The sequence below is a fragment of the Micropterus salmoides genome, unplaced genomic scaffold (assembly GCF_014851395.1).
Source record: "Micropterus salmoides isolate LMB-PRFRI ecotype aquatic unplaced genomic scaffold, ASM1485139v1 Ms_hic_scaffold_8, whole genome shotgun sequence".
NCBI lineage: Eukaryota > Metazoa > Chordata > Actinopteri > Centrarchiformes > Centrarchidae > Micropterus > Micropterus salmoides.
Window position 1 is genome coordinate 24482436 of NW_024044570.1, and position 24920 is coordinate 24507355.

General features: G+C 41.9%; 1 protein-coding gene across 3 annotated transcripts in view; it reads left to right on the forward strand.

Annotated features, from left to right (window-relative positions):
* Positions 1-343: 343 nt before the first annotated feature.
* Positions 344-24920, forward strand: part of ldlrad3 (low density lipoprotein receptor class A domain containing 3) — an 88323-nt gene continuing 63746 nt past the window's right edge. The window contains exons 1-2 of one of the 3 annotated variants that reach the window (XM_038705471.1): positions 344-742; positions 15346-15455. In XM_038705471.1, coding sequence (XP_038561399.1) covers positions 15395-15455 — 61 coding nt within the window. In that variant the 5' untranslated portion in view covers positions 344-742; positions 15346-15394. The remainder of the gene's footprint in view (positions 743-15345; positions 15456-24920) is intronic. The other 2 variants (XM_038705470.1, XM_038705472.1) reach the window with 2 other exon arrangements.

The following is a 24920-nucleotide window of genomic DNA, read 5'->3' on the forward strand; positions in this document are numbered from 1 at the left end:
AGTGCTTTTTACCTCTTAAAATACCTTTAAATGGCCAAAACAACACATAAAATACAGTTCTCTACTTGCCCGAAAGTGATTGCAGCCTCTATTGACTGAAAGGTAGTTTCTGTCTAAAAATGACCTGATTTCATTCAGAAGAGTTATATTTGACAGACTGTAAAACTGAAATTGTCCTCCCTTTTTATTTTCATATAATACATAATGTATTTTTTAATGACATACTGACCACCAATCCAAAAATGTCCCCGGTTTTCATTTCAGAAATCTGGTCACCTTATACAATGACACAACTCCCGGTTTTGCTAATGGGGGCCATTAGCGGTCCCTAGCCCGCAGTTTGGGAACCGCTGTCCCGGAGTGGCCGACCTCCGCTCGCCGGCTCTCTGCCTCCGACTCCGCCTCTCTCGGCACCAAACACACGAGACTGCGACCGACCCCAGCCTGCCTGCCGCCACGACGAAACCCCTTCCAGCTCTGCTTGTGTACTTTCCCACTCTTACTTCTGTCCCAACGCGAACCCACCTGTCTCACGCCCAGTGCACCGCTAATTTTGCCGGAAGAAATAAAAGAGGCCACATTGAAAAGTAGCTGTATCGGATAAGTTTTTCTTCTTTGCCCCCCTCAGTTTTTGGCCCCGCGGCGGGGCAAGATAGCAAGGGTCAGGCCGGGGGAAAAGGAGACCGTATGATGTGGATCTGGTACCTTCTGCTTGGTTCGGGGTCAGGCTCAAGAACTGTTGGTAAGTTTTTTATAGCACACGAAAACTAATGTTGTTGTCACGGCGCCGACAAGCTTCAGTGTACGGGTGGGTTAGAGGGGGGGGGGGGTGCATTGTAAAATCTTTTGAAGTGCTCGCTGTGCGGCAGAGTATTTTTATTTTTTTTGCTTCGACGAGTTTGCTGAAACTTACTGGCGCAGCCTCTATGAAAAGAAGCTACCCGACTTTCCATTTCCATCGACTGAACGTTTTTTTTTGTCTGGAAAATGGGAGTTTTAGCAGCCGGGGCAGCGGTTTCAGAATTGTTTGTGCACATCGAATGCATTGCACTGGGTGCATGTCCCCTTCACTTCTGAGTGAGAATTTGCTACAGACACCCTCCGTGTAATATCCATCTACTGTGTGTTTTACTGAGATAGGGTTATAGGCTCCTCCGGGTTATGTTGTGACCGAGAGGTTGTTGACAGGGCAGTGTTGACAAGTCAATCTGTTCTCCAGCCCCGCCATGACAGCTGGGGCCCTGTGGAGGACACTTGTGCAGGAGTTTATACATAGGACAGCCAGTTGGCACTTTACGCCTTTTAACCATGCAGCTTTTAGAGCTGATATTCCAATGAGTGACATCAAAGTCTCTGGTGACATCTATCCACTGGTCATTACAGTGTGGTGAAAAGTGTCCATTTCAGTGATGGTCTGCAGTGAATTCATAATGTGAAACAGGTCTGTGGTAATCAGTGATTCAAAGGCAAACTGCCTCAAAGAAGCCTATGTATGATCATGATGATAAGGTAAGGGACTATATAATTAATGGAGAAAAGAAAATGTGTTGATCTTTTACACTTAAAGTAACTACCTGCACATGCTTTATCAAAAATGATCTCAGGCTCAGCATGAGTGAACTCTGCTGCTCTGCAAATCAAGTTTAGGTGAGTTGGAATTCCTCCTGATGATACCCATTTAATATTGATGTACACGTACATGCATGTGGGGTAAACTTTAAAATACGTAATCCTCCTACATGGGGAAAGTTAGTTCATCAATTAGATACCAAGTGTAAACATTTAAGAGTTACTTTTCCTGTCTATAATGGGGCATTTTATGGAGTGTAAGCAAAAACTTGATGCCACTTTTTTTCTCACAATGGTTTGAGCAAGAACTTATAGTCACAACATATTGAGTGCATCCAATGCACTAAACTGGTATTTCAGGTGCATTAAATTGGTGTTTCAAAAAAAAACAACCACTGAGATGCTTTCTGTACTTTAGGTGTTTGTGGAAGACATTTTTACATGCCACAGGAGGAAAAGAGCAGGTATAACAATAAAGTTAATGATGGCTGAATTCCATATAGCTGCTTAGGTTTCAGAGTCCTGGTATTTTGCATGCCGGTTCACTTGTTACACTGTCCTGGTATTACAGGGACACTTGAATACAACAGAGCCATCGTTAATATTATTGGTAACACCTGTGCTTTTCCTACTATGAGTCAATGTGTCTGCTGTTAGAAAGGCCCAGTGCTGCAGTTTTAGTTTGAGGATATGCTTAAAAAGACATTTGTACTCCGCGTAAAAAAAAACCTTTAAAATTGAACACTTGTTTTTGAACACTGGAAATATATACTTAGTTAATGTGTATTAGTTGTGGAACAGAGATTTAGTGTGGGCTGCCAAACCCCACCCTAGTTTGCTCTGTTGGAGCAAAGGAGCCTATACACATGATTGATCTACTCCAGAATATTACTGTGGTTTGTTGTCCAATGTGTTGTCAGCTTTGAATAAACAAATTGTGCTTTATGCACCAAATGTTCGGCCACCGAAATTAATCATCCAAAAAAAGCACTTTTGGTGTTTGACCTAATATGTAAGAAGACCGAATAAATTTTACAGAACAATTACGTTGACATGTCGGCAGTGTGGAAGCATTTTAAAGCGTCACTGTCGTTTGCAGACACTGTTCTGCTGAATTTTCTCCTAGCACATCCACTCCATCTGTGGCTGACTTCTTAGAACAAACGGTGTGACCCGCTTTGAGTGTTTCTGTCACTCGTTTCTGAGAAGGCTATTAAGCTAGCCGCTCCTAAATTTGGAGTGCACATGTATTCAAGCCTTTATGGTAAATCCACTGAAACTGACTAGTGCGAGCTGACAGGCAGGTTAGCGACTGTAGGGCCTGTGTCCACCAAGGCGTTGTTTTCTCACGCCAGCATCTTTTTACAATCCATTGCAAAGGGAGTGCTGCATTTTTACAAGCTTGTAAAAATGCCGGCAGCGTGACGAGGCACTGAGCGTGCACTCGTCACTGTCACTTTTTACCCAGCCGTCCAATCACAGTGCAGGAGGGACGGGACAAACACCGCACCGTAGCAACGGTCACTATCCTGGAACCGGGCTTTGTCCAGCCTCAGCTCTTGGTCCAAACGGTGGTACTCGCCGAGATGTTTCCTCGGCCACAAAAGGGCCAGAGCAAGTACTCTACTCTGTGTTGACATTTTTTACATCCAGTGAAGTTAGTTAGAACTACTTGCAACATCACTTTCACGGATTTTATGTATCATAGCAACCGAAGCAGTCGGAAAAAACGCTGCGCCTCCAAAAACGCCCGCTAGCGGTCCGTGCTGGGTGTTTTCAGAAGAGCAGCTTTGGTGGACACGGGCCCATATCCTGTCATTTTCTCTCTTTACAAAGACAAGTGTTGCAGTATGAGAGTCCTACCTGAAGAGAGGCTATGAAGTCTTCATGTTGCGCGATACGAGAACCACATATAACATTATTTATCAAATTGGGTCGGACTTGATGAATTTAGCGCAAGGGTACTCGTGACAACGTTTTTCAAAATAAGGTGTCTATACAGGATGGAAATAAGATTAATTGGATTATATTCACAGAAAGTATAAAACATATTACATGTGTACATTAAAAGTAAATAGACATGTAATTTACTTTACCGGATGCTCTTGGGCCTCGGACCCACCCACCATACTCTCTCCAGATCCTGTGAGAAACCCTGAGTAAAAAGCACATTTTGACTGTTTAATTTATGCAATGATAAAAAAAAAATTGGCAAAATAAATGGAAAAAATGTGAATGTACTTGTTTGGTATTTGGTAAATTTTGAGTTTGAGACTCGGACTCGAATCCGACTTAAGTCGCACACGCAGTGACTTCAGACTCGACTTGAGGCTCGTCCTCAAAAGACTTCAGACTCGAGTCGGACTCGAGGTGTGGGACTCGTGAAAGATGTTTATTTTTAGGAAACGTCTGATGAGCTTGCTCCTCTCCCTCCGTTACATATAACCTGCCTACGGAATATGTAGTATAAGCTGCGCATGCGCGGCCACACATGCGAGAGGACAACAATCACCGGAAGCTGCTATGCCATTCATCATAAACTTTGGCTTTAAAACTTCATACAACTGGAACCAAACAAAGAAGCGCTGAATGCAAAATAGGTTAGTAACCTGAGGTTAATAAACATGTTTAGCTCAGCATTGGCCATCTAACGTTAGCTTGCTTCTTGCTTTAGCTATGACCTATGGGAGGTTAGGTCCAACTGTCATTCGTTATGAAAAGATGAATGAGCGTTTATTTACTTGCCAAACTTGTGGTGGTCGATTAACATAAGTAGTAGTTAATAAGCTGTCATTGATTGCATTGCACATTACATGGTTGTGCTCTTTAAGTGAAAAACAGGTTACAGGTTCATTGTTGATCATGTAACGTTACAGTTTTATTTAGTTAACATTACACTGGTTTGAGAGTTTGGTGTTGTGTTGACTTTCAGGAGTTTAAGCTGTTAGTGATTGTATTGCACATTACATGGTTGTGCTCTGTAAGTTAAAAACAGGCTACAGGTTTATTGTTGATCATGCAACGTTACAGTTTTATTTAGTTAACGTTACACTGGGTTTAAGAGTCTGCGGGGTGTGTTGACTTACAGTATTTAAAAAGCTGTCATCAATTGCAGACGCATTGTATCCTACATTAGGCTGACATGGTTGTGCTCTGTAAGTGAAAAACAGGTTACAGCTTTGACCATATAACGTTACAATTTTATTTAGTTAATGTTACACTGGGTTTAAGAGTCTGGGGTGGGTGTTGATTTACAGAAGTTAATAAGCTGTCATTAATTGCTCTGTAAGTAAAAAACAGGATTGAACATAGCTGGTGATACAACATTCGTTATAACCACGTGAGACTTGAGACTTGACTTGGACTCTAGCTCAGATGCTCAGATACTCAGAGACTTTGATGTCACTCATTGGAATATCAGCTCTAAAAGCTGCATGGTTAAAAGGCGTAAAGTGCCAACTGGCTGTCCTATGTATAAGTTAGAATAGAGCATAGATATTATCAGCCAGCTTTGTCCTTTGACAGGACATTGATATTGGCTAATATTGTAGCTAACACTATGAGCTAATAATATTAGGTCTAAATTGGGTGTTCAGTTCACAGTATTTTGCATTTAATTTGAAATCTTCATATCAAAATCTATTTGGGTCTTGGCTGGGCAATACCTGTTAAAATGATAATATTTGAAGATATGGGAACATTGCACTGCGCTAAAAATAATAAGACTAATACTTTGTGCACAAGCTTCGGTGTTCTCTAAATATTTTGCTACCTACACATAATTGCAGCTGTGAATGAATAAACAGATAATGTGAGTGCAGATCATTTCCTGCACACATTTTACTATGCAATAACTAAGATGAAGTGTCCGAATGGTGAATGGAATCTATGGATGACAACGCAGTAAACGTTGGGCTAAACAAATAGGCTAATGGAATATAAAGTGATCCTTGCAAATTCTGTCTTTACACCAGAGAATGGCTGTGATATTAAACACGATGTTTAACATACTGGCCCAAGTTAACTTCAAGTAAAATGGCATTCACAGTTTAGCCTATACAAAATATTGGTCATTTGCTACATATATCTGACTAGGTTGCACTGCCCGCTTTCTAATTTCCCCTCTTTTACAACTTCATATCTTTTGGTTGAAGACTTTGTAGATAATTGCCATGGCACTGGACTGGACTCGCTCCTAGCCTTGCAGCCTTGCAGTCGGCCTCAAAGCTACATGAGATAAATCAGTGCTATTATGTAATATGAGATTTAGCCACACGACCCAATGACAGTGGAATGTTGCAATACAGTTACAAACAAGGCAAGCCTATTGCACTGCGGTGTGCAGCCTGAAAATATATTTAAGCTGGTCTGCTCGGGCCACACACCGGGGGTAATTGATATAAATAAATTGACATACAATAAATGATGAATTAGCTTTGCATCAGATATTTCCCCCTGCACCTGAGGATGATTATTTCTTGTTAAGGATCAGCATTGTCATATAATGCATGGCAACTTTATAGCACCCAGGGCTGCCTATCCTGTAACACATAATTTGCCACACCCATTCTGCTACATTCTTGATGTTGTTTAGACATAATTTTTAGTTGATATAAACTCAGCAAAAAAAGAAACGTCCTCTGACTTTCAACTGTTTTTTCTTTCAGTAAACTTAATGTGTGTAAATATTTGTATGAACACTAAAAGAGTCAACACCATAAGACATAAACGAAAAATGTTTCACAGACATGTGACTAACAGAAAGAGAATAATCTGTCCCTGAATGAAGGGAGGCTCAAAATCAAAAGTGCCAGTCAGTATCTGGTGTGGCCACCAGCTGCTTGAAGTACTGCAGTGCATCTCCTCCTCATGGACTGGACCAGATTTGTCAGTTCTTGCTGTGAGATGTTACCCCACTCTTCCACCAAGGTACTTGCAAGTTCCTGGACATTTCTGGGGGGAATGGCCCTAGCCCTCACCCTGCGATCCAACAGGTCCCAGACGTGCTCAATGGGATTGAGATCCGGGCTCTTCGCTGGCCATGGCAGAACACTGACATTGCTGTCATGCAGAAACTCACGCACAGAACGAGCAGTATGGCTGGTGGCATTGTCCTGCTGGAGGATCATCTCCGGATGAGCATGCATAAAGGGTACCACATGAGGGAGGAGGATGTCTTCCCTGTACCGCAAGGCATTGAGATTGCCTGCAATGACAACAAGCTCAGTCCGATGGTGATGTGATATACCGCCCCAGACCATGACGGACCCCCCACCTCCAAATCGATCCCGCTCCAGAGTACAGGCCTCGGTGTAACGCTCATTCCTTCGACGATAAACACAAATCCGTCCATCACCCCTGGTGAGACAAAACTGTGACTCATCAGTGAAGAGCACTTTTTGCCATTCCTGTCTGGTCCAGCGAAGGTGGGTTTGTGCCCATAGGCGGCGTTGGTGCTGGTGATGTCTGGTAAGGACCTGCCTTACAACAGGCCTACAAGCCCTCAGTCCAGCCTCTCTCAGCCTATTGCGGACAGTCTGAGCACTGATGGAGGGATTGTGTGTTCCTGGTGTGACTCGGGCAGTTGTTGTGGCCATCCTGTACCTGTCACGCAGGTGTGATATTCGGATATACCGATCCTGTGCAGGTGTTGTTACACGTAGTCTTCCACTGCGAGGATGATCAGCTGTCCTTCCTGTCTCCCTGTAGCGCTGTCGTAGGCGTCTCACAGTGCGGACATGGCAATTTATTGCCCTGGCCACATCAGCAGTCCTCATGCTTCCCTGCAGCATGCCTAATGCACGTTCACGCAGATGAGCAGGGACCCTGGGCATCTTTCTTTGGGTGTTTTTCACAGTCGGTAGACAAGTCTCTTTAGTGTCCTGCGTTTTTAGAACTGTGACCTTAAGTGCCTACTCTCTGTAAGCTGTTAAGGTCTTAATGACCATTCCACAGGTGCATGTTAATTAATTGATTATGGTAAATTGAACATGCATGGAAAACATTGTTTAAACCCTTTACAATGAAGATCTGTAAAGTTGTTTGGATTTTTATAACATTATTGTTGAAATACACAGTCCTGAAAAAGGGACGTTTCTTTTTTTGCTGAGTTTATTTCAGATCATTGCTCCCTGCAAGCCGTCAGCTATTCTTGTTCTTGTCTGTCACTTTCTGCTCTTACTGGATGTGTGCGTATGAATACGTAGTGGCAATGAGAATCTTTCCCCTTTATTTATATGCACGACTAAAATGCAGGAGGAGGTTTGAACTTTCATATGTTTAAGCTTTAAAATGACTTGTTCATTTTTTATTAACACCCTCTTATGACTATTTTCTACCATTCATCTAGAATGAAAAGCTCACAGAGCTCTGAAAGCACATGTCTTGCTTCAGTGAGGAATTTTGGAGGAAACCGTGATGCTTTACATGTTGCTGTTATGCTCACAGAGGGGAACAGTTCAGTTTCAATTCACCTGCCTACCGAACACAGCTGCACAGTATAATCTGCAAAATGACTATCAAAGCTAATCTCTGAGTGTCTCGTGAGTGAAAAAGACCATACCATGCACACTCCTGCCTCTAAAATGGCTCAGTTAGCCGACTGACATAGCCATACTTAAGCATCTCCTCAATCAACATAAATGTGCGCTCCATTACCTGCTCTGTGTTACCAGTTCACACACACACACAGGCCAAGTGGTGGGATATTTTCATTCATAACCAAAGACAGACTATTCGGGTCATTCCTCCCACTAAACAGGGAGACAGAATCACACTGTCTCCTGCTTATTGTGCTTTGTGTTTCGGCACTGTGGCTTCCCAGAGACAGGCCAGTTGGCCCAATAAACCGCTGTGTGTCTGTGCTTATCTTTGCGTGTCTTTGGAACAGGAAATAGAGAGAGAAAGAGTTGTTGTGTTTTTGCGCTGGCTGACATGGTTGATATGCTTCCAGCCATAGTCACACAGAGAAGGCCTGGGATTAAGGAGGCCAGTGAGGCTTTAGTTCCCAGAGTTGTTAAACAAAGCCACATGACTGGAGTCACATTTCAGACCTTGGAGCTTTAATTACTGCAAGCACATATTGTGTGGATTCTGTTTCAGCATTTATCAGTCAAACGGAAGTACACATGTATGTATGTATGTTTTATGGCTACGACAAATGAAGCACATTTGTATGTGTCAGGATCTTTGACCATTAGGTATGAATCACATTGTATTTCTTTCCTCGTGGGACGCAGGTTCCATGTCCATTTGCTTTGAGCATCTTTGATCTGTAATGATGCAAAATTTTTCATGAACCCTGGGATATATGGATTAGAGGAGACAAAGAGAAACAAAGAGGAGTAAAATGTACTGAAAAAAGTTAGAAGACAGCTCATTATATATTGATTTTGGATTGATCTGAACTAATTTGCCATGCAGTGGTGCAGAAGCTTTGTTAATCATTGATGGTTGCCTTATATTGATCCACCACGTCCTTGGATGCCAAGATCAAACATCAGCCTTGGAGAAATCTGCTTATTTACTGAAGAGAGTTATTTGTTTTTAAGAGCAATACCGATCTCGAGTTTTGAGGATTTTAAAATCTGAGATTCTGATATATCAGACGATATTCATATATTTCCTTCTTTTCAGAAACACATAACATAAAGGTTATCCCTAACATTTGTTTTGTGTAGTTATGAGACCTCACCAAGATAACATCACATATGCACTTTAAAATCAGCTTATTGCTGTTTTTTTTTTTTGTGAATTTGTGGTGTTGCCTTCACTGGAGTTGCAGAGTGCCCTCTTATGGACAAACTATGTATTTACAACACTCATAAAGCGATCGAAGGATCTGTCTTCGTCTCTGTCTTCGTCTCTGTCTTCGTCTCTGTCTTCGTCTCTGTCTTCGTCTCTCTGTTTCTTTTTTAATTGTGATTTATCAAGTGTTATAAACGCAGTTACGGATTGATCTGCAATTAGCTTATATCAGCCAATAATATCTGCATGCCAATTTATCAGTCGTGCTCTAGTTTTGAGAATACTAGCCATTGGATTCTGTTGACTTATGTACTCTTGCTTTTCACCTTGTGTTTACTCAGTACTGTACAGGAGTTTTAATATACAAATGTTATATTATTAGAGAATGGAGTGCAAATATAAGGTTGTATGTACATAGAATGAACAGAAACTATGCATTTCGTTAAGTATGTAGGTTGAGTATAACAATGTATACAAAGTTGGATATATGTGCAGTAACATTATTAAACAGTTGAGGGGATCAGTCTGTGCAAACATAGGACATTAAAGTACTGTGAGAAGTGCAGTATGAATGTAAAGGTTCAATTAGATTTAATGTGTGGAGTTCAGCAGGGTCACAGCCTCAGGGAAGAAGATTTTCCTGAGCTTGCTGGTGCGTGAGCTTAGGTTCCTGTAACGCTTGCTGGATGGGAAGAAAGTGAAAAGTCCACGATTAGGATGGGAGGCATCTTTGATGATGTTTTTTTTGTGAGATCTGTTTCTATGGTGGGTAACTGGTGTGCCGGTGATCCGTTGGGCAGTTTTCACCACCTGCAGTAGTGTTTTACAGTCTGATGCGTAGCAGTTGCCATACCACACTGAGATGCAGTCTGTGAGTATGCTCTCAGCGGTACAGCGGTAGAAGTCAACAGGATCCATGGACACAGGGGAACTTTTTTTTTAAGGCTCGATAGGGTGACCAGGGTGGAGGAGTTTAGGGACCAGATGAGATCATCAGAAATGAGGAAGCAAAGGACCTTGAAGCTTGACACACTCTACTACAGCTCTGTAGCTGTAGATGGGGGGGGGGTATACTGGAGGAAACCATGGTGGTGCTAGATATTGATTTTAACTGTCTACAGTGCCAGACCTGAAGGGTAACTTGAGATGTACTGACAAGTTTGTTTTAAAGTAAAGCCCAAGTAGTTTTTAAGACTGCTGTACTCTCTCAGTGTATTTTGCAACACATACAGATGTGCACATACACACATTTCACACACACTGTTTGAGAGAGCACAGCAGAGAGAGGACAGCCAGTGGACTGTTGTAAAGGAAGAAAATGGTCAACTCTCCACCCCACTGTTTTCAGTTTTACAGGAGAAAAGGTGGATGAACTTAAAAGCCCCATTCTTTTTCCAGAAGTCATACCCCTCTTATCAACTGAAACAGCCTCTCTCTCCATAATTGATATCCCATTGTTTTATGGTTTAGAATAATCCTTTAGGGTAGAGATTCACTGTACACAGTGAGATAGGTGGAGCTGCAGCATCTCATTCAGTCTCTTTGCAAAGCAGCAAGGAATGACCAGGCAGAGCAGAAGGAAGCATTTAAATGAACTGTGACTGAAAGGGCTGGAGAATCGCAATGATAACCAATCACATCTGACTTTTCTCGTGTATTTCATGTAAATTAAGTGAATTTACTGCTAAGATGCAGTTTCAGATGTAGTTTCTGCACTGATCCGTTTTATTTGTGAATATAAACTGCAGCAACAATGGAGGTAAGCAGTAAACTGCATGACTGATCTGCCCACAAGTGAAGGTTTGTGGGATGTATCATCAGCCTGACAGCCTCGCCATGTTGGTGTCTTCAGTGTCCTCATGGTGTATGTCCTCACCATATTATGTGCATCACCAACATTTTGTTTCAATACAAATTAAATGTCAATAACTTATAACTGTATATTCTTTCAAATGCTTAAAAAATATTGAAGAGGGTTATAAGGTGCGGGCAGACTGTGGCCGCTGGATCCACTGAAAGACAGTGTACGATGAACGTGATAGCTAATCGCCACGCCCATTCTTCTTTATTGTTGTTAAAATATCACAATGGATAAAAGTTGTTATTTGTGCACCCTGGGGGAAGTTAAGCTTTTTAATATACTCAGATTCTACCTATATAATTAAGCTAATTGAACACTTAATTGTTCAATTTGTTGTTTTACTTTATAGTTGGAGGAAGGTTGTTATGCAGGTCCTAGAACAAGACTCTCACAGTGGACTGTAATTACACAGTCTTGCTAGCTGATGAAGTTGGATTGATGTTAATATTTCTAATTAAAACAGTTGTCTACAGTCGTTTTATCTGACTGGAGCTGAGCTGTCAGCAGCTAGCTGGATTGCTGTCTGTCTATTTTTGAGTCTTGTCCAATATTTTGAGCCTTTAGAAATGTTTGACCTTGACGTTGTTGATCTGTTGTGATGTAGAAATGTAGACTTTGGAGGATCTGAACTTTGCAATGGGATAGAGTTATGGATTCTGTGTTCTGTAGCCCTGGCCAATCACCTTGGTTTCCCCACTTTTATGGTCATCCACGGTGCCCCCTCTGAGGGGAGAATGACCCGCTGTATGTGTCCCCTGTGTTGCTTTGCCTGCTGTCAGACAGAGAACGGACCCTGGCAGGCTGACAGCTGGCTCCCCTGCTGTCCCCTGTGATCAGCAGTCATTTGCTGTACTGTCTCACAGCCACTGTGGCATGCAGTGTGGACACTGACAGGCTATTTTGGACTGAAATTCCAGCATCCCTCTGTCAAACCAAACAAACGGTACCTTAAAGGTCAACAAAAACCCAGGGAGAAACACAGGAAACATCAGGGCAGCTGATCCCCTGTTTGTTTGTCGACCTGGGTGAAAATATACGTGGCGTGGGTGTGGTTTTATTCATTTGGATCTTCAAATGGCTTTGATTTGTCCCTTGAGAGACGATTATGGCCTTGAAAATGGACTCAACGTGTTCTACTCAACTCAAAGAAGCACTAAGCAAACATTAAGACCACTCAATTTATCATTTGGTGAGGCAAAATAAAGGATCTCTCATGTTTTCAGTCTAAATCAGCTACAAAGGATAATGTGTCCATTAAGGGAATAGGGGGATTGGTCTTTGGTGACTATTTAAAAGGAGATGCTGCTGAAATCGTAATATTTTCTACACTTATATTGTATTTTTATCATGTTTATTTTAGGGCTGGAATATTAATTAAATAAAATAAAAATAATAAAAAATAATCGAAACCAAAATTCAGAACATCTAACCGACGTTATTTCCCCATGTTGGTTATTTTGGTTATTTAATCCTGGTAATATTGTGTGATCATGTAGGCTACTTTCCCCTTGAAACACTGCATGTGTCGTCATGTGACTCTGCCCCGTGCAGTCCTGCTCAGCCATCAGACCGGAGTCTGAAGCACAGGGAAATGGTGGCTAGCTCTAACCGCCTTCACTTTCCAGCAGTTGTGGAAACAACCGACAGACTTTTAATAATGGACACATTGTGACCTACACTGTACATTTACTGCCAGACTGACAACTTATTACTTGCTCGCTTTCAGTCACTTTCTGCCACTCGCTCTCCCTCATTTGCTAGTCCACTCACTTGCTATGCAAACCCATTGCGCTGCAGTTCAAAGACCTAACTCTGCTGCTCTTATAACAGCACCTGTCATGTAGATGTCCTTTGATGAATGAGGAGAGGAAGCTAGCTGCGTGATTTACTGTGCTCACACAGTGTGCATTTGTTCTGCACGTTATTGTTTATATCAAATATTACAATTAAGTGAAATTTTAGTAGCATCGGTCATAATTCAGGAACCATGTCTCTGTATTGTGCACGTCAACATTACCTTATTAATTAACATTTGGATAATGGAATGGAAAATTAATTTTGATTTTAGGTAAAATCGTCCAGCCCTACTTTATTTCCATTGATGCCCAGTCCTTCTTTGTCTGCATCGGGAGATTGTATATATCAGCTCCCAAATACCTGTGGTGATGATTATGCTGCACAAAAACATTGGTGTGGACATTTAGCCTCATGCATAACTGTTTTGTAATTTTGATACAGCTCTGGCAGTCTCATCATTCCAGTGAGTGGCCCAGCTTCATCCACCAGCTTTGGATGCTGTAATTAGATGCAATTTTCCAAATGTCTCTTCATAAGTAAAAGGTTATTTTGGCTAGACACGGTCTTTTGATTGCAATCACACACCCATTTGTTTTACTCGTTTCTCTTTTTTTGTGTGCCAAGTGCAATCACGTAAGCATTCAATGTCCTGTGTGCTAAATATGCCAAATCTCTCAAAAGTGTTGTAGGTGAAACCTGCTTAAGAATCACAGCGTTGCTAATGTATTTATCTGCAGGATTAGATTCATCTTTAGGATTATAGAGACCTTTAGTGAAACAGTTTTCTCCTTCTATTACACATTGCAGTGATTTAGGATTGCTCAATAGGTCAGAGGCAAACTCTAACGCCGAGACTGATGCGAGAAGTCATTTGCTGAAGTGAAACTCATAATTATAACTGAGGTGCCGTATAGTGTGAAATTTCAGTGGTTTGCACAGACTGCACTGAGTTTTCTTTCCCCCTCTGAACACATTAAAGCTGTATGTGTTATTGATAGTAATCTGACAGATTCTTTGCCATGTGTGGAGATCGCATGCCGTATTTGTGCCACAGAGACTTTTACATGCCATTTTGTGTCTTGTTTCAAGAACCTTATTCTGAGAGCACAAGTATTTGGCCAGGCATGATGGAAGAGAGTAGAAGACAGCTAAAACCCCAGTTACTCTCTATCCACCCCTATCCAAAAGCAAAAAGTACAAGGGAGAGACGTGACCCGTCCTTCTTTTCGCGCCGGATTGACATTTTGTTGACAGCGCCAATGGAACTCTCTTCACCAATTATTGCGCGCTCACTCACACGGACACACGTTTGATTTAGCAGCCTCTCAGGTGAAATTCCAATCTAGGGACTTAAAAGCTATTATGTACTTGAGGCTACTTCTCCAGGCGAGTGCATAAATGAACAAATAAGATCAATCTCAATACGGCTGACTTGAAATAATTGCCTGTTTGTCACTATTAATTTCAGGGCTTTGACTTAGGACCCCTTGATATTGATATTGAATTTCCCATTATGACATACTTGAAAACCTGCTCATTAAATGGATCTGAATCCAAAGAATTAGTCTCTGTGTTAAATGGATGATAAAAGGGTCGAGGCAGGCAGGGATAATTTCCCTGTCTGTTTAAAGAAGGAGAGGTGAAGTGAAGATGAAGCTGGAGGAGACATGACTCCACCTATGTCATGTCCCAAACATGGCTTAACCCCTTTAGCTGTCAGCAGCTTGTTTCAAGTGCGCACGCTCTTTGATTCCCTATGCTCGTTCTCTTTCTTATCGAGTAGAGATCATTTGAGTCAGAGTATATGTGTGTTTGTGTGTGTATAAGGTGCAATGTCTATGCGCAGTATGTACAAAGGGTAATCCTCTCTTGGACAGGGACCATGGGAAGCGAGGCACTCATCTACACAGGAACTAATCACCTGATCCCGCCCGCTGTTTACAGAGGCAGTCTCGCCAGCCAAAATCAAACGCAAAGCCCATGTTAATTGCCTTAATGCTGCTTCCCTGTCAACCATGGCTTGGCAGCAGCCACACGATGAATTCTTTTCACTTGTTCAATGAATACCAAAGACAAAAGGCGGTTCTTGGCCCCCAGGATTAGAAGCCAGAAACCCATTTTTATCCTCTGATATTTTGAACTGGGGAGAGCAGAAGAGAGGCATGGGAGGGAAAATGAAAGTGGAGGTGTGTTCGTTGTGGAGTGGGAGAGAGGGCAGTAAGTTCAGGCCAGGCTTAGGTCATTATTGGGCCACAGCCATTAGTCTTGCCAGGGTCTGGTGTGTCAGAGATGGTAATTGAGTCTGTCTCAGTACAGCCTGCTCTAATGAGAAACTGCAGGGCTAAGATTTGACTAATTTCTTTTATGCCCAGGACGACATGTCAGCCTGGCCGTTCTGTGCCTAATGACTCCAGATACTTAATGAAGAATTGGAGGGATTTTCAAAGACTTGGATGGAGCTTTGTATTAATATACTTAAAAGGTTAGTGCACTCTGGAGACTTGTGTAATGACAGTCCAAGACTTTTGATGTCCTGACGGTGACTGCCATTAATCAAAAGCGGCGTGCAAAGTTATTTGTTTTAATTCCTGTATGTGCTGATTAATTATACTAAAACGAAAATGCCAAATTGCACATATAATATTTAACATTAATGCACAGATAATGGCATGTCCATCACTCCATTAGTCCAACATTGAACAGGTCATCTTCCTGATGAAGTTTCCAAAGTGACATCCAAAAATGATAAATGTGCATCGGCTGGGAAAAGTGTGCAAAAAAACTGATATGCTCACTTAATGACCACATGCTTTTGTAGATGCCTTGACCTGCTTATGTTGTTCACGCAGCCCCCGATAGATTTTAAAAAGTCTTCCACAGAAACCAGTCAAGCTGGTAAACATCGTATTTCACCCTCATGTGATTCTCATCTCCACCGTGTCCGCCATGGGTCAGGAGTTCATCTGTCCTGAGGGAACGGCGCAGCAGCTGATTATGATGAATTATGATAGATTCCTCCTTGACTGACCTCTGCAGCCAATCACACATTCTTCACTGCACTTGCAGGCAGACACACACACACACACACACACACACACACACACACACATTTATGGAAACAGACAAGTGTAAACACACAAATACAAGTTACACACAAAAGTTACACAAAACTGTGCACACTGCGCAGTTTTGTGTGATATGGTCACACACGCGTATGCATAACCACATCTTACATCATAAGACCTTGAAGTGTTGCTTGTAACTGACCCTTTTGCAGGTTAGTTAGTACCAGTAGTTAGTATCAGTACCAGTGTGGGTCTTGAACCAAACCCAATTAACTCACCTCAAACTCGCATGAAAGCAAATAAACCCTCCTAAAACCAAACCCAAACAAGCATTGCTTTCAGAGGGGGCCATTTCTTATCATTTGGCTTGGTGTCTTTACCGGTGCCGTGCAGAGCACTTTGAGTGTCTTTGTAAGACCAGCCACCTCCGCCTCCACACAACCACCACCCCTCATTCCATTAGCACAGATGGTAGCTGCGGTGAAGAGAAATGAGGTGGATGGCGCTAATCGCTGGTGCAGATGAACGTGCATCAATCATTGATGCACGTTCATTCACCTGGTCAACAAGCCACTAAAGCACTGCTTTTTGCATTATCTCTTGCTTTGCAAAGGAGCAAAGGCCACCAGAAACAATAGCAAGTGGAAGAATGTCAGAGTAGATGGTGATATTGTCCCAGGGGAAGCCATAGAGGTGTCACGGTACTGCAGCTCGGGGCGTGAGTTTGCATGTGACATGGAGCAGCAGGAGCACAGATGTGATGCAGAGAGGAGGAAATTGTCAGCTTCCATAACATGAACCCTATGAGCGTAAGAAGCTTTATCTCGACGCAGTGTGAGTGTGCTTTTTAGCCATTAGCATGATAACTTAGAAGTCTGGGGCTCTGCGTGAGTGAATATAACAGAATTACGGGTCGGAGTAATGCAGCCGATCGCTCAGAGGGGAGGTGAAGCCAGATGATGCAGGCTCACCAGCGAAGATGAATTAAGTGGCAACCAGGAGACACGAGGGGGGCCATCGACACTGTGATGTTGAGATAGATTTAGGTGAACAAATGCTGCGTGCACACCTGCTAAAGTACACGCAGTAAAACACATGAATGCACAGAAAAACACACAAATTAACATCTCCCACACGTCTACACAGCAGAGAGAGAGAAAAGCTTCTCAGAGAGTATCAGAAAGTGAGAAATCCCCATGCTGTGAACTCATTGCCCTGACTGTAATCACCAGTTGGAAAACAATTGGTCACCTAGTACTCTTGTGACCTTTCTCATCACCGTTCATGTCTTTTCCTGTCACGCTGCGTCTCTGTCTAAGTTGGCCTTTTACAGATAGCACATAGACTGGAATCTTATTGGAATGACCTTTAGTTACAACATCAGCGGCCATGTTGAGAACTATTCAGGCACCCTGTACCTTTTAAACTAAGGCCCTCCATTTGACTTATTACGATTGTGACTCATTACCATTCGGATGAGTAGATATTATATTATAGAGAAAAAAAGAGACAGATGTAGTGAAAACGACAGGGGCCACGGGCACTCTTCCCTCATCTGCATTCTGTTGAAATAAATAATTTCCATTGTAGTGCCCTCATTCCCCCTTTACCCCCCCCCATCTCCTTATTGTAATGTCTCTGTCTCCCATCCCTTTGTTCCTTCTCCCACTCACCTTGTGCTCTCTCTTTCTGTCCCTTTATTGCTGTCTTTTGCCCTGGTGTTTTTGGCAGCTATAGTTCATTCCCACTGCTTTTCAACCCCTGCAGTGACTCGATGGCCTGGCTACACAATTAGGAGCTCATTACTTGCTAATACACAGACTAGAAGACAGACAAAGGCAGTCTGTGCCTTTTTGTTCAGCGCTCCCCGCTTCCATCATTTTAGCTCTCTCTCTCTCTCTCTCTCTCTCTCTCTCCCCAGGCACTGTTTGAGTAAATGGGTGCTACTTCTCTTCCTTCTCTCTCGCTCCTCTCATCGTACCCTCTGCTACAGTACATCTTCGTCACCATGCATAATGAGCCTGTCTGTGCTAAGAAGAATTAATAGTTCAATTTCTATCATCTTAAGCAATGTTTTTATGAAATTAAATGTACTTAATTCATATGACATTTAAGTATCTGGCTCAAGCGGGAAGTTTCCGGTCTGAGACGTGAATCCAATGCGAAAGTCCCATAAACCTGCATTCTATTGAACGGCCAGCAGGGGGCGACTCTTCTGGTTGCAAAAAGAAGTCTGGTTCCATTAGAAAAAATGCTAAAATGACCCTACTTCTCAGCTGATTTATTAGCTCTGTAAAAACTTCCCTAATGAGTTTATGGTCTCAGTCGCTAGTTTCATGTCTTCTTCAATACAACATGATGTTCATTTAGTAAATTATGGTCCCATTTAGAGGAAAATAGACCATAAAACAGAGTATGCTTCAGGGCAGGACTATCTATGATTGACAAGATGTTACCATGGCGACCTGTCAATCAGGCTAGAGTGACTCGTACCAAGGCACTGTGTAAATTTAACCAGCTGTGTTGAAAAAGCGTATTAAGAGTTGGCTGTTCACTTTCTCTGGTAAGTACATTTAGTTTTAAGACTGTTGTTTGCTAGATAAAGTTATCAGCCCTATTAAAATGAGAGTTAAGGTGAATTACAGATGCACCTAGCTAAGCAAGCTAGCTAGCTTCCACACGCGGCCGTTAGCTCCACCATCTCGTCCAAATATGGTCATGTCCGGTGCCGCTGGTTGCTAAAACGGAACATGGCGGTGCCCTACCGGCCAAACTTGAGGCTTCAAAACGGCAGTACCCAAACCAACAGGTGACGTTACGATGACTATGCCCACTTCTTATATACAGTCTATGATCTGGCTCATTTAGCGTCTACAAACCTTAACTGCTTTATAAATGCTGTTTACCATATGTAAGGAAAGTATTTTTTGGGTTTGATTCATTTGTTTGCAGAAATATTTCTTCTATCATGTAGTGACTTGTGACTAGATGCAAACTAAAAAACTCACAGGTGTAACATAAGGTCAGAACTGGCAGCTTCCCTCTGTGCCACTGTCTGCATCTCTCACTGCATCTGCATCTGCGTCGGCGTCGGCTGGCTCTGCGGAAATGCCAGTTTGCTCAGTAAGGGGTCCGCGGCGTAGTGGTGGATGAAGGGTGTGTGCTGTTTACCGGTGTGTTCTGTGACACTCGACTGCGTGATGAAAGAGACACAGGGGAGTGTTGACATTTAAGTTTTGTGCCGTGATGGGCGAATGTGGGGATTCAGAATTAATGGGATAGTCGTGTTGACAGGAGAAGCTTCGTCCTTGGGATTGATGAGGAATTCAAGCCCATGAAAAGATATTTGTCTGGCTGGCGTTGTGCATATACGTCTCTGTGATCATACTATGTGTGCATTCTCATGTCTATTTTTGTATGTCTGTGTGTCAAGCAAGACTTCTTTTTGTCTGTATTTGATGTGAGAAGCTTGCCCACAGTGCCATCTTCTATATCTTAATTTAGTCATCGTTTTCCTCCTTATCCTTCCTCCTCCCTATCTCCTCAGCTCCTCCTCTCAGTGAAGGTAATCCCAAGGTGATGTTAATAGACTGGGATGCTGTTGAAAATGCCACTGTCATCTCTTAGAGGATTAGATGGACTATTGCTTCTCTAAAGCTCAAGCCAAGTGGTTAAAAGAAAACTGCAACAAAACAACTTTTCTGAAAGTGCCTTGTGTCGTTTGTGTCGATCTCCATTTTAATTTGGACTCATAAACAGCCAAAAATGATCCAGTGCTAAGGGATTATAGGCTCAGTGAGATTTGTGATCCCAGATTAATGGGAGACCAGTGTGTGTTTAGCCAAGCTAGGCTAATTTGACCAGCCACCATTACAAAGATCCAAAGGCAGTCATTGCGAGGCCTATTTGATAAAGGAGAGGCTGCTAAATGAACACATAATAATAAGGCAGAGGCTAATGAACCAATCAGTGCTGTGCTCATGTTGCCAGAGAGCTGTGTGTGCATTTTTGTTTGCAAAGCCTCTTTGAATATGTTTAGACTGCAGGCCAAAGTGACCCAAATCAGATTTGTCACACGGAATCTGATCTTTCATATGTGGTCCAAATCCGATACTGGTCTGAGTTTTTAAAATGCGACCTGAATCTGGACAGGCAGATTGGAATTCATGGGATTTGCATATAAACACACCTCCGTGCAGAAGTAGCAGCCATTGCTCCACAAAAAGCCGTAATAAAAAGTGTGGCTTTCTTTCCTCTTCCTCGTCCTCATTATCATTAGCTCGTGGATTCCCTTTCGTCAACCTTAAATCAACTTAAAAATAAAACCGTAGATGCTAACCTCTGTGGCCTCTATGTTTACTTCCTTACGACAACGTGCTGTGTGTGAAGTATATTCTTTTGCGCATGCGGGTAACTTTAAGACCATTGCCAGTTCACACTGGAGTCTGATTTGAGCCACATTAAAAAAATAATGTAAACAGTCAAAAAACAATAAAAAAAAATCGGATCCAATAAATCAGAATTGAACATTAAGGCCTGCAGTGTGAACGTAGCCTTTGTGTTTCCATTAACCTTTGTGTGTCCATACCTACGAACACAGAAATAGCTGCAGGGAATAATTACCTGATCTGACAGCTGAGTTGTCTGTTACAAACATACACGGCCACTACTTTTATGCAGTTCCTATCAGAAGAGAGGTAAGGTTATTAATGTTTTGAGTTTACATTTTGCTTTGGCAAGCCACAAACTATAGCTAAGAGCGTATGGCTGACAGACATCACGACGTTGAGTCGGCATCGTGATTGAAAACCCCCGCCCCCCAGCAAAAAACATTCACATTATACCCCATTCTATGAAAGCAGGTTGTAATGACCACAAACATTCTTATTATTGTTTTGAAGTATGCTTTGAACCTGCCTTGGGATTCTCTTCTCCCCACACTCTGACTCACTCACACTCAGGTAAACACCCCGGCTTGCCCGCCTCTCTCTGTCTCTCTCCCCCCCCCCGTGTGCTCTATTTTCTCCATCAGCAGTATGTTTTATAAAGTCGCCTAAAATACTGAGAACACGTCTTTTTTCTGTATATTTCCACCCACGATCCATTGTCACGGCAGCAGGTGAGCCGCACGTCTGCTTATTAATGACGCAGCCTATCAAACAACTGAATCCAACATCTGCACTCTGTGTGTTCACTGTTGCTTTACCTGGTCCGTGCGTAAAATATTTACCGCAACCTGTAACGCTAATAGTCTACCAATTTTGTTACCGAGTGAGTCTGTGCAAGAACACATGCACATAGTACGACGCGTACCCGATGACATCGTCCATTCCGATGTTTCATCGTCTACATCATCTGAAAATCTTAGTTGCTTTCTGACGCATTAGTTTGTCTCTTCAAGCTGATGTTCTATTTTTGTCTCTCTATCTCTCTGTCTCGCTCTGGTACTATTTCACCCCACCAATGCATCAATAATGCAGCCTCTTTAACAAGGCCAAGGCTTTTAAGAGGGTTTGTCTGTGCCCCTCCCTTGGAGATGCCTGCTATTGGCTGGGTGGCTGCATCCTAGTAGAAAAAAGCTTTGATTTTGTAATGAAACCAGAAATAAACTCACTGACATTTTAAAATTTATATCGTTATCAACGCCTTTTTCATCTGAATCTCACAAATGCTGGGAAACACTTAATGCTGGCAGGGCAGGAGGTCACTGTCTCACCAGTGACGTATAACTGAGCACTGACAGCATAGCTGTAGGCAAAAATTAAATGGTAACTAAAGAAACACAGCCGCTGTATCGCTGTGACCGTTACCACATTATCCTTGTATCCTTTATAGAGTTGGTATTGTACTTGAATATATTTAGTTTGATATTTCTATGCAGAAAGGAGGGGGTTTTGAGGAAATAGTCTGTTCTCTGAAATCACTGTTATCCCTCAATGTCTGTGATAATGCCATACGCTATTGGAGGTTAGGGAACCTCCATTTATTCAGGCATGTTGACAGCACTGTGTTTGATGTGAGTCCAAGAAGGTAGATCCAGTGCAGAAAAACAAAAATGACGTCTGACGTGTAACACACACTCCGAGATAATTGTGTTGTGATGTTGCCACATTATCCTTGTTTTCAGAAAAGCATTACATGAAGAAGAATGAAAAGCCAATGACATTTGTCATTTTTTTAGGCCATTAAAGCAGTGTGTAAACTTTTTTATTTTCAGTTCAGTATTTTACAGTTAACTCAGCCTAATGTAGATGTGTACCATTAATGTTGCATACTGTCTTGTCCATTTTCAATTTACCATTTTTTATTTAACTGCTGTGCCAGGTTACAGGGCTCTACATCTGACTCACATGTTTAAATGATCAAAAATATAAGGCTTGAGTCGCTACTTTCCTTTGATTATTTATTTAAAACAAAATGAACAACAAAAAGGCTGTCAAACTAAACATGAGGTCAAAGATTGTGTCAGTCCTCTCTCGTTAGTGTCTGCCTGTAGGTTCAGACAAAAAGGACCTCTTCAGATACATCTCTTCCTCTTTCCACAGATGACCAAAATCTAAGTTAATCAGCAAGGTTAACAGCTAAATTAATAAACAATTAATAAATCCAAATGACTATTCTCAAATTAAATCATCTAAATTATAAAAGAATTAAACACAAAAATTGGCTCCAACACATACAAAGGAAACATAATATATTATTACTTAAGGCTAGTTCTCAATACTTTGCGACATTTCTATTAATGGTTCCCATGGATCCTTAATATCCATGAAAGTTTGTGTATTTGAAGGGGGAAATGAAGGCCTTGAACATCTTTGAAAGTGTATGTTCTTTTTTCTTAACGTTAGTAAATAGGCAACGTGACACAGCACAGTTGAGATGTGTTCACATGTCTCTCTCTCTCTTTTAATTGTTGTCTGTGAGCTTCTGTAAAGCCTACTAGGTCTCATTATAAAAATTCTCAGTATTGTAACAGTAATTAACCTTGATCCATGTCTCAGACTGTGCTATGTTGGGTCCTTGAATTTGAGGTAATTGGGCCTGGAAAGTCATTGAAAAGTCATTGAATTTGATGTTTAGGAAGGTGTGGGATCCCTGTAACAACAAACTACTGTGAGATGCTATAGAAGAGTATGTTTTGTACAAGACTAGGCTTCCACTCTCCAGCCAGTGCCCTTATTTCATTAAACAGTAACTGCTAAATCCCGAAGCCAAACAATTGTCTCGCTATCTGCTGCATAGGTGGTGACTAATCCTGCTTTAGCCTATAGAGAGGACATGCTTGTGGTCCATTGTTCCTCTCCAGATGCATGCAGGGGCTTTGGGCTGATGCCCCATGTAAGAGCTGACCAATGCTGTATCCTGTTGAGAATTAATTACTCTCTCCTTGTGCTAAACACTTATTAGATGTCCTTGGACTCTTAATTCTTTTTGGTGAATCAGCCTGGTTGTCTTTATCTGCTCATGACAAGTAGGGGTGTGAGATACATGATAAGCAGAAAATATCAAGTATGCTAAGTCACTCACTTTGCAAAAAACTATCAAAACAACTTGTCTGCTCATGTGCTAAAGTAGCAAGACAAGCAATAGCTCTTGAAAAATTCGTGACTGAAGTTAAAAATTAGTGAACAAACTGCAGGAGGTAAATCACATGCACCACCAGCCTTGCAATCTACGTCATGAGATTAAATTGCTCACTGGCATGGAGGTGGTTGGACTTTGAAAATACTTTTTTTGGCCATACTTTTCGGCTGTAGCAATTTCTTTCATCTCATTTCTCGAACTTTGACTAATCAAGCAAAGGACAAACTTCTTGGTTAATATTATGTAAGTTTAGTACATAAATAAAAATAACACTGCATCGAATAATATTTGATCTAAAATGTATTTTTCCACAAAAACATGCTCAGTAACTACTGAAAAGGATTACTCCTCCGTCCTCATCAAAAATTCCAAAATCTCTGAATATGCAAATATGGAGGTGCCTTCAGGCGCAGTGGCACGCCGCGTCACACCCACCACTGTTGCTGGTCTAATTGTACTCTGATGTGAACACAGTTAACTATCTAACACAGCTGCTCAACCTGCACATATCATTTCAAAGATAACATTTAACTTCTGATTGTAAACATTTGTGTTAAGTGTTTAGTAGGGCTAAATGATTAATCAAATTGCGATTTGAAAAAACGCGATTAGCTAATCGTGAAGACAGTGATTAAAATGTGGCTTAATTATACAGCGCATCTGACCCGTTTTAAAGAATCATGCAGTTACAAATTAATTCTGTTGTCATCCTTGTTTGTCAGATCTATTTGGCAATCAGAAGGGTCTTGCGCCTCCTGTTACGGTCCTACCATACATCAGAAATGGACGTAGTCATCGTGACGTCACCCATTGGTTTGTGGACTACCGTTTTGAAGCCTCGAGTTTGGCCGATGTCGAGTTTTTGGAACCAGGAAGTTCCGGAAGTGAGGATACGGCGGAGCTAACGGCCGTGTGCAGAGCTAGCTAGCTTGCTTAGCTAGGTGCAACTGTAACTCACATTAACTGTCATTTTAATAGGGCTGATAATTTTGTCTAGCGAACAACAGTCTTAAAACTAAATGTACTCACCAGAGAAAGTGAACAGCCAACTCCTAATAAGCTTTTTCAGCTGCGCTTGTTAAATTTACACAGTGCTGTGGCTACGAGTCGGCTCTAGCCTGATTGACAGGTCGCCATGATAACGACCTGTCAATCATAGATAATCGCGCCCTGAAACATACTCTGCTTTGTGGTCTATTTTAAAATAAATGGGACCATAATTTACTAAATGAACATCATTTTGTATTGAAGAAGACTTGAAACTAGTGACAGAGACCATAAACTCATCAGGAAAGTAT